General features: G+C 43.6%; 2 protein-coding genes across 10 annotated transcripts in view; one reads left to right on the top strand and one right to left on the bottom strand.

The window, feature by feature from the left end:
• Positions 1–14232, bottom strand: part of WDPCP (WD repeat containing planar cell polarity effector) — a 194110-nt gene that overhangs the window by 8871 nt on the left and 171007 nt on the right. For 7 of the 9 annotated variants that reach the window (XM_053380319.1, XM_053380318.1, XM_053380322.1 and 4 more), the window contains one exon: positions 7234–7390. The exons of the other annotated variants lie outside the window; for them this stretch is intronic. In XM_053380319.1, the coding sequence (XP_053236294.1) occupies positions 7234–7390 (157 nt within the window). The remainder of the gene's footprint in view (positions 1–7233; positions 7391–14232) is intronic. 9 annotated transcript variants of the gene reach the window in all.
• OTX1 (orthodenticle homeobox 1) overlaps positions 1–14232 on the top strand; it is a 132377-nt gene that overhangs the window by 53552 nt on the left and 64593 nt on the right. The window lies entirely within an intron of this gene.

Here is a 14232-nt window from a genome sequence, read left to right as displayed (position 1 = left end):
TTAAGTAGAATTAGCCTTTGACGATACACATGATTCAGTCTGAATGTAAAATCCCTTTTTTTCTGCTGAGAAGATAAGCTTTGGATATGTAGTAGCGTTTTGGTCGCAAAACAGTGAAGACTGTTATAGTGGCTGACTGGTTTTTTATTTTTTTAATTGGTTAATAGTCTATTGTCATGTGATGATATGGCCAAAGGCTGAAACAACAAAAAACTGCACTGAATGGAGGTTCTGCAAGCAGCTATGAATGTATAGTAACATTGCAGCTTTCTCTGAGCCATGCTAAAGCCACAATAACGCAACCACCTCTCCCACTAAGCTTTATTGGCTCAAGAAAAGAAACTAAGGAACTTCATTGGAGACCAGATTAGGTGAGTTTCAAAATGGAAAGATCCTTTTGGCTTCCAGCTCCATTATCTTTTCTGTAGTCTCTTGATCAGCTTTCCTACACATAGCTGCGGATTCCATGGTGACCTGTAAATTGCTTTTTTGGCTGCCAAATTGCTGTAACCCTTCTATTTTTATGTTTTTAAGAGAGCTTAAAACCGTCCATCCTCTTTAGACATTTATTTCTTTAAAATTGACCAGTGCTTGGGAGGATTTCAACTATATCCAAAAGGCTTAGAAGAAGATGTTGCTTCTAGTTTTCATTAAAGTCAACAAACATGAAAAGCCCAGAAGGGGATAAAAGCAACTTAGTGACTTTTACCTAATACATATAAATCTACCTAAGAGCTGTATGCAATAGAAGTACCCAAAGTACTACATTTATTTCTATCTAAGATGCAGAAATAGGCTTGGTGTCACATGATCCTTCACAATGCCAAGTTTAATAAGGCTCAAAAGACTGTGAGATGAGTAAAATAAGGTCAGTCTGGGTTGGGCCAGTTTGGCTTAATGTGAAAATAATTGTGATGTTTTTCTATCATGGTGACAGTTTGCTTTGGCGCAGGACACTTGGAATACCATACTAGAAAATGTTTTAGTAGAGCATTTGCCAGATGCTTTGTTTACCCTTTCTTAAAAATGAATGCTGAAAATTCCCCAATGTTACACACATGGTTTGTGACAAAGACCACTATTTCAAGTGGAAGGGGAGGAGAAAGATAATAAAATACAAACTTTATTTTAATATACAGGGTGATGTGAAAATAAATATTCAAATTAAAGTCTAATAATAAGTTCAACCCATTTAGGTCCATGGCCTTAAATCACATTTAATTGTGAATGTGATTCTGACACTCAGTTTAGCAGTTCTTCTTGAAACAATTTGGGACATCATATGTCAAAATTGCACAATACAGCTGCATGCTCACAGTTATACCATATAAGGACTGTGCTTGGTATCTTGTTGATAAAAGTCCTCCTTTCCCCCTTGGAGGGCCTGTCTAGGAAAGTCGCATATGGTAGCAACAAGAGACACTGTTCAAGACAGAGGTTATGTGATCCTGAGATGATATTTCTTGCCTTTTTGACATTGCATCTTTGATGCATTCCTGTTTTGAATCTTTTGAAAAGTGCTGCTATCTTTCACTTCCAAACTAAAGAGAGACTCATTTTTTAAAATTATATAAGGACGTACTCTAACACCAGCAATTTAATAATATGCAGGTAAACAGGTTTGTTCAACCTTCTGTGAATCCAAGGCAGGTTGATTAGAATGTTTTTACATTTATTATTTTTACAGTACACCCTTTCTGACACACCTTTAACATTATGTGCATGCTGGCATTGCTTCCTGGCTCATCAGTTTTAAGAAAAAAAGAGATAACTGGCAGTTCAGGGCGAGGGGAATGGAAACAAACAATGCATTATTCATGTTATAAGTACGAAAGTTGTTGTTCTATTAATATAGCACAGAAAAGGATGCCTAAATACTTTTACATGTTCAAAAAACATGTAGAACCTTGCTCTTACAAGTAGAACACATCCATATGACTATAACTAATGGAAGGTTTGTAACTGTATACTTAAAACTTACAATGAATGGTCCAAAATGGCACTAATGATGCTGAAGGAAATGTGTTTGGCAAAGGAAATATAAACATAGTAGAGATTTGATAGGCTTGAAAAATGGAATGAAGTACAACACTAAAAATGGAATCTATCCAGTTTTTGCAGCAGCAAAGCAAATTATAATTGCCTATTTGTAAAATGTGATATTGTAATGTCAGTAAAGATAATGTATAAGTTTTGGTATTCTTATGTCTAGGAAGGCAAAACCAAAGTCCAACTGGAAACTGATACAGGGAGACTGGATATTAAAATTCTGATTCAAATCACAACAAAATAGTGAAAAATGAATTGGTTATCTTTAGTCGTGTAAATGCTAATGGTATTCGCAATAATGCTAATGGTGGAAAAATACGACTGTAAGAGTTGTAACTACAGAGATGATGAATTATTTACAAAGTTTTTAGCTTTTTTCTTTTTTCAAGGAAAACGTATTGAATAAAGTGTAGAAAGGCTTATTTTAGCTCTTCAGCATACTACGTGCCCAGTGGCATAGCAGGGAGGGAGGGCTGTCACCCCAGGCACAGTGTTTTGGGTGGAGCATCGAGGCACAATGAGCTGCTGTGTCCTTGAGGCAGCAGGTGTGTGTCCTGGCCCCTGTGAGCCCAGCCCTGCTTTTGTGAGCTGCGCTGCTTGCAGGGAGGACGCCCTGTGATCCTGGGAGCTGCGCCATAGCTCCCTGGGCTCTCAGGGACCAGGGCACAAGCCTGTTGCCTCCTTCTCAGCCACCCTCCAACTGGAGGGCGCCATGAGAAGGACGCAACAACTCAAGGCTGTGAGCCAAGTGCCACTCACAAAGGCAGCGCTGGGCTCGCACTCCAGATGGGTGGCTGAGAAGGATGCAATGGCTCCCAAAGCTGTGATCGTCCACAGCTCTGGGCAGCCCTCTCCTACACTACGATCGGCTGCAGCTTGCTCCAGGGGCAGAAATGCGAGTGATCGTAGCATCACAGAGGGGCACCGCCGCCTCTCCGAAGCTTCTGCCCCGAGGGGGCGCTGCCACTGCTTCTCCAACACTTCCACTCTGGAGCCGGCCACAGTATTTAGCCCCACTTTACATGTGGATAAAAATACAGTGGTACCTCAGGTTACAGACGCTTCAGGTTACAGACTCCGCTAACCCAGAAATAGTACCTCGGGTTAAGAACTTTGCTTCAGGTGTCACCCTCCCGGACCTGGGAGTGTTCCGCGAGAGAGCCTGTTGATGAGGTACTAAAGAGCTTGACAGCTGTCAAATTAGCTGTCAAGACAGAAAAAGAGAACTTTGTTTCTGCTGCTTCTGCTGGTTATATCTGTTACAATTTTTGTTACAATTTGTTGAAAACAAGGAAGAACCGATACAAACTAACTGGATTTTTGGATTTGAACTGGAATGAACATTAAGAAACCAAAATCCCTCTAGAGGGGTTTTTGGGACATTACAAGAATGGCTGGAGGAGGGAGAGTTCAGGCTGAATTGGACAGAGTCTTTGTTCTCTTGGGAAAGTTACAAGGCCAAATTGATGTTTTGGCTATAAATGTTACAACTCTGGACTCAACTGTAAACAATATCATGGAACCTGATAAGGATTTGAATCAGGAAGTTTATCCAACTGAACAGAAAGAGAAACTTGACAACATTGAGAACTTGGAGAAGGAGACATATGTTGTCCCTGAAGAAAAGCAAGGAGGAACTGTAATTCTGCAGATGATGAAAGAGGACTTGAGGTTTGACATGATGGCAATGAAGGAAAATAAGAACTTGATGTGGAAAGTCTGGCCTGAATTGGAGATGGAAAAAAGGAGAGATCTCCTTATGTGGAGATCTGAAGACCTAAGGATTACAAATTTGCTTAAGGTGGAGGTTGGAGCCTTGGGGACATTTGGTTTTGAAAGGAGTAAGAAACAAGATTTGGGCCCCACCTTTAAGTATGGAGGACTTGGAAGAAATATGGATCCTGAAGGGCCAGAGCTTTTCCGAGATTTGGTGTTTAATTTTAAGGACGATCAGAAAAACCAGCAGAGAGGAATTGAGAGAGAATTAAGAGCCTCGGATGTGAGGTCTCCAGGCTAATACTAGATTAAGACTGGTGGATATTTGTGGGGGACTGAAACCGGGAAAGGGGGGTGCGGGGCTTGGGAATCCAAAGGGTACATAATTATAATGTGTTTTTACTTTCATATTGTTTTGGTAATGTGTATGAAATTTGGGAAATTCGTGGAAGGGAATCTGGGTCGACTTTAGAAAGAATGTTTTAAGAATGTGTATTGAGGTACAAGTGTTGATGTTGAAGTTTGGATAAGGTAAAATTGGTTTGTTTTAAAACGGACTAAATTAAAGGAAAATAAGGTTAGCAAAAATAAATTGAGGAAATGAATGAAAGAGAAAAAGTAAAATAATAATATGTTAAATTAAGCATAGAAATAGGTTAAAAATTATGGATAAGGATTTGATGAATTAACAATTTGAATTGGAATACAAGAAAGGGGGGTATGAGGAGGTCAGGGAAATATGTTATTGAAAAATAGATTTTGTGAACTTTATGTGTTTTTAATTTTTTCTGCTTTTTGTTCTTCTTTGTTTTCTTTTTGACTTTATGTTTTTTTGTATTGTATTACATTCGAAAATCTTAATAAATATATATATATTTTTTAAAAAGAACTTTGCTTCAGGATGAGAACAGAGATTGTGCTCCGGTGGCACGGCAGCAGCGGGAGGCCCCATTAGCTAAAGTGGTGCTTCAGGTTGAGAACAGTTTCAGGTTAAGAACGGACCTCCGGAATGAATTAAGTACTTAACCTGAGGTACCACTGTGTAGTATCAATAGAATATAATTCAAATGTTGGCTTTTTTGACTATATTTTTTGCAGTATATTTTCTCATCAGATCCTCTGTAGGACAAGAAATGAAGATATATTAATGTAGTCTTGTCAACCTAGCGTGAGGTAGGAACTTGGCAATGTGCAAATATATGCAAGTTGCTCCATAAAAAATTGCACATTATGTTCAGCTGCAATGTTTTATAACAGTGAGGAGAAAGTTTATCAGGTTTCTGGCCTCTAGCAGAAGTCAATTATTTCTGTGCCAATCTGAAGTTATTACAGGGAGTTCCTTTCATCTCACATTAGAGTTGGGGGGGGGTGTTCATGTGACTTCTAAGGTTCCAGACAATTACTAGTAAGGGATGAAGACTTGCTTTTGTGTTTGGGAGCGCAAGAGGAGGGAAAATACAGGAATAGTGGATCTGCCTTATTTTAGGGTTGGCAGCATTCACTTGGATTTTAGTGGCCTGAAGAAGCTGTTAGTGAGGGTTGGAAGCTCTCTTTATGTTCTTCAGCTCAGCAAGACGTAATCTCAGCCTTTGGGAGGGGAAAGCACTTTATGAAGCTTCAATGAGGGCAAATAAGTTTAGCTGAGAGGATCAACAATCAGTGATGACCCTTCTTAGTTGATCCATTTTAGAATTCAAAACGGCAAGGCAAGAAGTAAAACTAAAGTTGAAAAACCAAAATAATTGTTAGCATTCCAGTGCTCAGTTTACTAAGGGGAACAATATACTTTGCAAGAATAGGAAGTAAATATTCTAAAATAAGTCTGCTGGAGTTTGGATTGTTGTGTAAATTCTTTGCATGGAATATTATTAAATTCTTCCCAAAGCTCATGGGAACTGGAACCTATGTCCTTGGAATGAATTCCCACTACATTGAAAGGAACTTGCTTCCCAAGATGGACATTGAGACAGCAGGCTTAAGCTGATGTTTCAACCTATGTAGGGTTTGTTAAAAAAAAGTTTAGGTAGCAGTTCAGCTAGCACATTCCTGGAAATATAAGCACATTTACCTGGAAATACCTTTGACCGAAACCAACAAGGTTTGATATAACTATTATGGTCCAATAAGCTGTGGTTTTGTGGCCTGGGAATGAGCCATGTGTTTTGCACGTTCAGCTTACTTTCTTAAACCAAAAGTCTTATATCATCTAAATCATGTAACGGGGGTTTAAGGGATCCATCTAAACCAGGATATGAAACCAGAATTTTGGACCACTTGAAGATTCTTGAGTGCCTTGGTGGAGCACTTACTGAGCAATCCTATGCATGTTTATTCAGAAGTTAATTCTACTGTGCTCTTGAACAACAAATCCCTAATTTCCTGACCGTTGGCCATGCTGGCTGGGGCTTATGGGAGTTTTAGACCATCAACGTTTGGAGGGCAATGTCTTGCCAACCTGCCCTAGTGTGTTTAGGACTGCAGCCTTCATAAATTGTTATTGTTCTACAAATTTATTTTAATAGCATTTTCTTTCTACCTGCCACTTCAGAATCAGCACCAGCATCAAAATCAGTGCCATATTATGAAAAGCACAGGCCCCTGACAAGGCTGTTTAGAAGAGCACCATTAACTGATAAATGTTTAAGGAGATATGAGAAGACTGCACCACTATTAAGAAAATCACAAGTCCTAAGATAGAGCTTTGTTATTCTAGCCCTGGTCAAAACAGCCTTGATCTCTATTTTCAGGGGAAAAACAAGTAAATTGCAGGGCCATGGACAGATCTTTTTCAATTGTTTTGCAACCTTTTCCCAGGCCACCTGATTGCACCTCATGCCAGGGTTGCCATGTATCTGGGAATTCCCAGACATGTCTTCTTTTGGGGATCCTACATGCCCATCGAGGGGGAATCAATTTTAAAAAAATGGTGCACAGGCAGCTCTGGTTCAGGTTCTGGCTTGGTGGTGGCCTAAAAAAGCTCAACAACTTTTTGTTTCCGGATTTTCACCTCTTGAAATATGGCAACCCTACCTCATGCACCAAAGTTTGAGACCCTGAATGAATGAATGAACATAAGAAAAACATATGAATAAAAGAGGAATTAGAATTTAAAACAGGTAATTGTTAAAGCAAATAGGAACAAAAAAACAAGCATAGGATAAAACATGTGAATAGAATACGAGTTTAAACACAGATAATAGATGGATAAGAACTGATAATAAAAAACAGATAAGAACTAAGAGACATGCAGTTAAAACAACTACAAGAGACCCTCTGACCTACAAAATCGAAGGAGTTTGTTTTCAAGGAACTACATATGTGTTATAGTATACATTTTGAAGCCAATGTATGCTTAATTGCCAAGTTAAAATATCTGCTTTAGAGTAAATTATGCTAGATGACAGTAACTAATAAAATGTTACATTCTTCTCCAAATGCAACACTCCTGCATGCACGGAGTATCTTTACCTTGTAGAGCTGCTGTATGTCACATGTGTCAAACATCGAGCGCTGGCACTGGAGGTTGGGAGACTGTCCTGAACTTTCTGGTCCTCCTGTGGCTGTATAGTCAGGTTTACAAAAGCGTCACTCAAAGCATCTTCTCTGTCCATATGGCCTGGAATCTCTAGGTGTTTTTAAAATTAAAAACAGAAATTAAGAATAAAGTTTACTATTGCTACATGTTTTACTGGATACAGTGGTACCTCGGGTTAAGAACTTAATTCGTTCTGGAGGTCCGTTCTTAACCTGAAACTGTTCTTAACCTGAAGCACCACTTTAGCTAATGGGGCCTCCCGCTGCCACCGCCACACAATTTCTGTTCTTATCCTGAAGCAAAGTTCTTAACCCGAGGTAATATTTCTGGGTTAGCGGAGTCTGTAACCTGAAGCGTCTGTAACCCGAGGTACCACTGTATAGGAATTGGCTTTTCAAAGCAATTACTACAGAAGACTAGCTATGAAGTATTTATACAATCTCAATGGTGATAGTAACTGACTTTCACAATAATTATTACTAGCTGGGACTAGAACCTGTCAAAGTGGTTTTCTATTAAAAGAAGTCTCCTATTATATATTTATTCACACCCTGCCTTTGCCCCTGATGGAACCAAAGGCAACTTCTTATTCATATATTGGTGACCTGAGCTACCTGCATGTTGATCAAAACGGGAACATATTTATTAAGGTATTTGTATCTCACATTTGTAGGCAATTGGCCTTTGCATAGTGGCTTACAATGCAATAATGAAAACATTATTCTATTTAATTTAAATAGAATTTCATAAACAGTGAAAATAGAGCAATAAGTTTAAAACTTTACAACAACATCAGCAATGAAAAACAGATTGGGATAAAGACTTCCTTGAAGCCTATTTAAAAGCAGCTAAAAGAAGATCCTAAATGTACATTCATTGGGTTCAAACCCAACATAGCAGGCTCTGGAGGAAGATCAGAGGAGAACCCAACATCAGTTCACCTCCCTTCTCACTGTCTCAACCGATGGAAAATTATCTTGAAGATTCAGGAATGGGAAGTCCTTTGCCATGTGGAACTGGTCAGAAAGAAGACGGCATGTTTGGGTATGCTACTGTCCACTTCTTTTTCCTTGTGAATGATGGAGATGAACTGAGGATTAAATCTGTAAATTAAAATTTAAACCCTTTGTCCCACATGTGTGGGAGAATTATGAGAGTAAACAGGTTGTGAAGCTCTTTTAGCAGAGTGAAAACACTTATTAACTGTTGCAGCTTACTGGAAGCTATGAATTAGGAAATTACACCTTTTTATCCCTGTTTATTTGTGGTCTGACCTTCCCTTCTCTGTCCCTGTAGCTAAGAATTTTAAGACAAAAAAAATGTTTACTTACATTTCAATGCAGGTAGCAAATACATCAAAGTAGTATGCAGGTAAAAATACTTCTTAGTTACAAAATACAAATGAGTTCCAATATGGAGCCTGGGCTCTCAGCAGAGCCCCGGCATGTATACCTGCTCATATTGCTGGCTTGAAAGAAGAGAGACTGAGGCAAGGAGGAAAGAGAAAATATGAAGATCCTTTGTCCTATTTCCCATCACAGGAAGTAGGGGATATGACATCACACAGACCCCTCTTCTCAAGGAATACAGGAACTCTGTGAGCCTTAACCCCTTCATATGCTTATTTAGCAAATGAAACTGTCATTTTGACTGAAGATGTTCCCACAGGGATGCCTTCAGAAACAGGTGGTACCATTCAGAAGTAGCAGTCATTTGCTTGATTGCTTGGCACCCTCCAAACCATAGGAACAGCAAATGGCTGTTTGCCCTTTTTCCACGTATTTTTTTTTTTTTGCACACATATTGAATCATATGTGTGGGGCCCAGGCCTTGTCCTGGTCCTCAATCTTACATCCAAAATTGAGCTGATACGCCTTTTTACTATCAGACTGCTGACACTTTTCTGGCTTGCAAATGTCACTTCCCCACAAATGTAACAAAAGTTTTATCTGCACTATTAACACATTTACAAGGCATCACTACTGTTGGATTTACACTGCAGGGATCACTTTTGTAGTACTTATGACACAGGGGTAAATGGGAGTAGCGCACAAATGACTTGCTCACCCTGCAAGACTTTGTTTTATACTAACGATTGCATCAATTTATGTCAGCAATTGACTCAACTACATTACTCAACAGCATGTCATTGGTCCTGGGAGTGGTGTGTATGATGAGTTGATGCAATATGATGCCATATGTCTCAATCAGGAGTTTGAAATAGAGCGTTGCCAAATGAAATTGTGTAGTCAACATGGACTGGGTTGTTTATGCATGGCTATCTTTGGATCTCCTAAACAGGAGCCAATCAACAATTTCAATTGTCATTTTCAAATTAGTAAAGATTGGCTATTTTAATTTCAGAGGCATTTTGTGTGTTGTGCAGTGCAGCTTATATTCCACACTAAACTGCTTCGTATTCTAAGCGTGTTTTTAACTGGGGTCTCTCTTCTGCTGGAGAGTGTGCAAAGCCCCATGTCTAGGCACCCAGTTGATTCTTTTGTCAGTTACACACACGTGGGGCAGATCTATTTCCCACCTCCAAATAAATTGTATAGATGAAAGGACCATGACTGGAGCCAGGATGTGCTTCATGCTGCAGCTGATAGCCCTGGTAGATATGTGTGAGTCTGACACCTTCTGCTTCATGTCATGTGGTACCACAAGACATTCCACATCATGAATCATTCTACGTTAAAATATAGTTGAATAAATTGTGAGAAAGCAGATGACGTCTAAGAGCTTACAGTCCCCACAAGACTGCAAGGCACACAGACCATGGCAGAGTGCTCCCCACCAGTGCCTGGGGGGGGTGCATGTGTGCCAGGGCCCACAAAGCATGCCATGGGGACAGAGCACACCGATGGAGCGAGCCCCTGCCCTCTGGCAGGAGGGGTACATTCTATTCGGGGGGGTCAAGTTCGTCCAGGGGGTCCGGCACACTTCCTCCGCGCAGCTCTGCTCTTCCCCCCTGGAACCTTTGACTCCAGCAGAGTAAACACAGCAGAAGCAGAAGCAGGAACGTTCTGTCGTGTGGTAATAACTCAGGCTGAAACACAGCAATCTCCTTATCTTTAAAGTCTTTATTGCTGTACAAATCAACACATCGTAAATCTTCCCGGTGAGACGCAACTCATGTTGCTCCTTTCTCCATGGAGCTTAACACGCAGACTGAAAGCACACGGAGAAATCCACGCCCCTTCCGTGTTCTCTGCCCGCCCTCAGAATGTGAGGCGTCATCACTCAGAACTCTTAACCCTGTAAGTTCTGAGCCCCCTCAACACCCCCTCTCGAATCACGTTCTGAGGGGACTTCTGAGTGTTCAACACCTTCCCCATTGCCTTCCGCCCCTTCCTGGCATCGTTGTTAGGCACCTGTTGAACCTCACAAACCTCAGGTTCGCACTGTGCGAAACCAATCCACGCATTTGTGACCTGAAACCTCTCAGGTGGAATTCCCTTTGTAGCCCTTGAAGACCGCCTGGGCACAAACTGGGGTGCTCCTCCTGACCCACTGGGGCCAGCATGTGCGTCTTCCTCATCAGAAGACTCCCCCTCTGACTTGACACGTCTGTGAGCTTTCTCCATTATGCGCACAGGAGATGAGGGCTCACTCTTGGACACTCCCTTCACAACCTGTGGAGACGCCCTACTCTGTTCAGGGACCTGGTCTCCACCAGCAGGTTCAGGCTCTGGCTCTCTTTCCTCCTCAGAGTCAGACAGACAATCTGAGTGAACGTCAGAGCGCGCTTTGCGCCTTGCCCAACCATCCTGCTCAAAGAACTCAGCCTGTTTACTGACCAGAAGCTTGGTCTGATCACCTTCTGGGTATGCGAATCTCCACCCCTTGGTCGCGGGTTCATACCCACAGAAGATCATTTCCTGGTACTTTGGACCACCTTCTTGCTGCAACCACTTTGGTACAGGCACCATGGCCCTGCAACCAAAAGTGCGAAAGAAATGCACAAGCGGCTTCTGCCGATGAAGCAGGAAATACGGGGTGTCACCTACCACTGCATTGTAGCACCTGTTCATCGAGAAATTGGCTGTTTTTACCGCCTCCCCCCAAAAACTGTGAGGCAAACCAGAGTCATCCAGTAGAATCTCGGATGCTCGGACCAGGGCTTTACTCCTCAGCTCTGCCACGCCGCTCTCCTGAGGAGAAGTCACCTTGTGACGTATCCCCCTCTGGCGAAAGAAACCCTTTAGAGCAGACCCAGTGACCTCAGAACCACGGTCAAACTGGAAACCTTGCACCTTGGTGGAGAACCTCTGTTCCACCTCTGCAACCCAATCTTTGATCAGTTGCGCTGCGTCCTCCTTAGCTTTCAGCGTGAAAGCCCATGCGTTCCTAGTAAAATCATCTGTCAGCACCATCAGCCACTTGGCCTTGCCCAGACTTGGCTGTGGCATACCTAAAAGGTCTGCATGCACAAGCTCAAAAGGCTTTGTGGTGACCCTCTCCACTCTGGGATCATTAAACCCCTTGTTTCTGGCTTTCCTGCAAGCCTTGCACTTCAAAGGTTTACCACATTCTTTTACCTTGCAACCTTTGGTGCACTCTGATAACATCTGGACGTCCTCACAGGACCCATGTGACATCCTCTTGTGCCACACGCAAGCACACGACACATGAGTGTGGTCAGTGGCTTTCCCCTCACCCTCGAGAGGTGATTCCAGAACAAAGAGGTTGTTCTGATTTTTTCCAACACTTACGAGCTCCTTCCCATCTCTGGAAATTGTACAAACATCTTTTTCAAAACTCACAGAATATCCCTCCTGTAAAAGAGAAGGTACAGACAGCAAGCAATGCTTTATCTCAGGGAGAACATAAACCTTCAATTCAGCCTGTAAAAAAGAGACAAACAAGTTAGAAATATGGGTTACACGGCCCTGTGCACCTGTAGCAAATCTAACAGTTTTCTCAGTTGAAACAGCTTTGCAGTTCCACTTTTGTCCATCAGGTGGCGCTGTTACCAAATGGGCATTCGCAGCTGAGTCAACAACCCAACGTAGGACCCTCCCCCCTCTGGAGTTGTCCTTCTTTGTTGCCTTAGCAACTGACTTCCTGCTCCTCCCGACCTTGGAGCTCTCGCTGCAGGTGGTGTTGCTGTCCAGAACCGCCATCGCCGCAGACAGCTGATAAGCGCTGTCCTCCCCTTCCGGCCGACCCTGGGACTTTCCACGCTGGCCTCTTCTCCCGGGCTGGTTCCCATGGGAAACGACCTTGGGCGCATCCTGCCTTGGCTCTCTCGCTCTCTGTGGGCAGTTGCGACACAAGTGGTCCGGGGAGTTACAAACAAAGCAGCGGCGAACGGAAAAAGCCTGAACAGAGCACTCCGCTGGTCTGGCCCCCCTGCTGCTGGAGGAGCCGCCCGAGCCAGCCTTGCCCTCTCTGATACGCCGTTCTTCTTCATCCCCCAGACGGCCGGTCACATATTCCAGCGTCAGCTGCTGTGGATCCATTGACTCCAGAGTTAGACACAAATTGTCATAACTCTTGTCCAGAGAGCTGAGCAAGATATAAACTTTCAGCTCCTCTGAGAAGTTCACCTGCAGCAATCTCAGCTGGTTGAACACAGCAAGCATCTCAGTTACATGCTTCCTGATGCTGACCCCAGGACGCAGCTTCATCTCAAACAAGCGCCTGGTGGTGTGTATCTTTGCCCCAGCAGTTGTTCTGTGGTGCACTCTCTCCAGCGCACGGTAGGCCTCTACAGCAGTCTCAAGCCCCTCAACCAATGGCAGTTGCGAACCCTCCAGGCTGAGCACTATAGCTCCCAGGGCCTTCTGGTTCCTTCTGCGCGAGGCATGGGCTTCTGCGACTTCCGCTGCCGTTGCTCCGGCTCCTGGCTGGGGCAATGGGGCCTGTAGCACCGCCTCCCACAGACCCTTGGCTTGTAGCCAGGCCTTTAGCTTCCTACTCCACTCTTCCCAGTTCTTGCCGTCCAGCCTCTCAAAAGGGACGGAGTACGATTCATGGCTGTCTGCCATCTCTCCCCGGGGCCCGGCCTACTCACGATACAGTAGCACCTCCCGGTCCGGCAGATCCTTCCCAGCGAGCTCCCTTCGCTCCAGCTGGCTCCGGCTACTCCTTAGCTGGCCTCCTCATCGGCTGGCCTCCGGCTGCAGCCTCCTCACACGCACGAACGTTGCTTATCTTTATTGCTGATCCCCATAACCTATTCGGGGGGGGTCAAGTTCGTCCAGGGGGTCCGGCACACTTCCTCCGCGCAGCTCTGCTCTTCCCCCCTGGAACCTTTGACTCCAGCAGAGTAAACACAGCAGAAGCAGAAGCAGGAACGTTCTGTCGTGTGGTAATAACTCAGGCTGAAACACAGCAATCTCCTTATCTTTAAAGTCTTTATTGCTGTACAAATCAACACATCGTAAATCTTCCCGGTGAGACGCAACTCATGTTGCTCCTTTCTCCATGGAGCTTAACACGCAGACTGAAAGCACACGGAGAAATCCACGCCCCTTCCGTGTTCTCTGCCCGCCCTCAGAATGTGAGGCGTCATCACTCAGAACTCTTAACCCTGTAAGTTCTGAGCCCCCTCAACACATTCATGGTGCTGCACAAGCCCAGCGACACTTTGTGAGACTTGCAAAAATGGTGCTGGGCTCACAGGGTGCCATGAGCTGTTGCATCCTACTCTGGAGGGCAGCTGAGAAGGAGGCAACAGCTCAAGTGCCCTGCAAGCCCAGCTCTGTGTTGCTTTTGCAAGTAACACTGGGCTCACAGGGCACCTGAGCTGCTGTGCCCTTCTCAGGTGCCCTCTAGCTGGAGGGTGGCTGAGAAGGACGCAGCAGCTCATGATGCGCTGTGCCCCCCCAAACTGCGCCCAGGGTGACGGACCCTGTCAGAACAAAGGAAAAACATGACTGCTTGCATCCGTGTCGGGGGAAAAGCCAGAACAAAAGCTATATACA

The sequence above is a fragment of the Podarcis raffonei genome, chromosome 3 (assembly GCF_027172205.1).
Source record: "Podarcis raffonei isolate rPodRaf1 chromosome 3, rPodRaf1.pri, whole genome shotgun sequence".
Taxonomy (NCBI): domain Eukaryota; kingdom Metazoa; phylum Chordata; class Lepidosauria; order Squamata; family Lacertidae; genus Podarcis; species Podarcis raffonei.
This window is presented reverse-complemented; position numbering and strand designations above follow the sequence as displayed.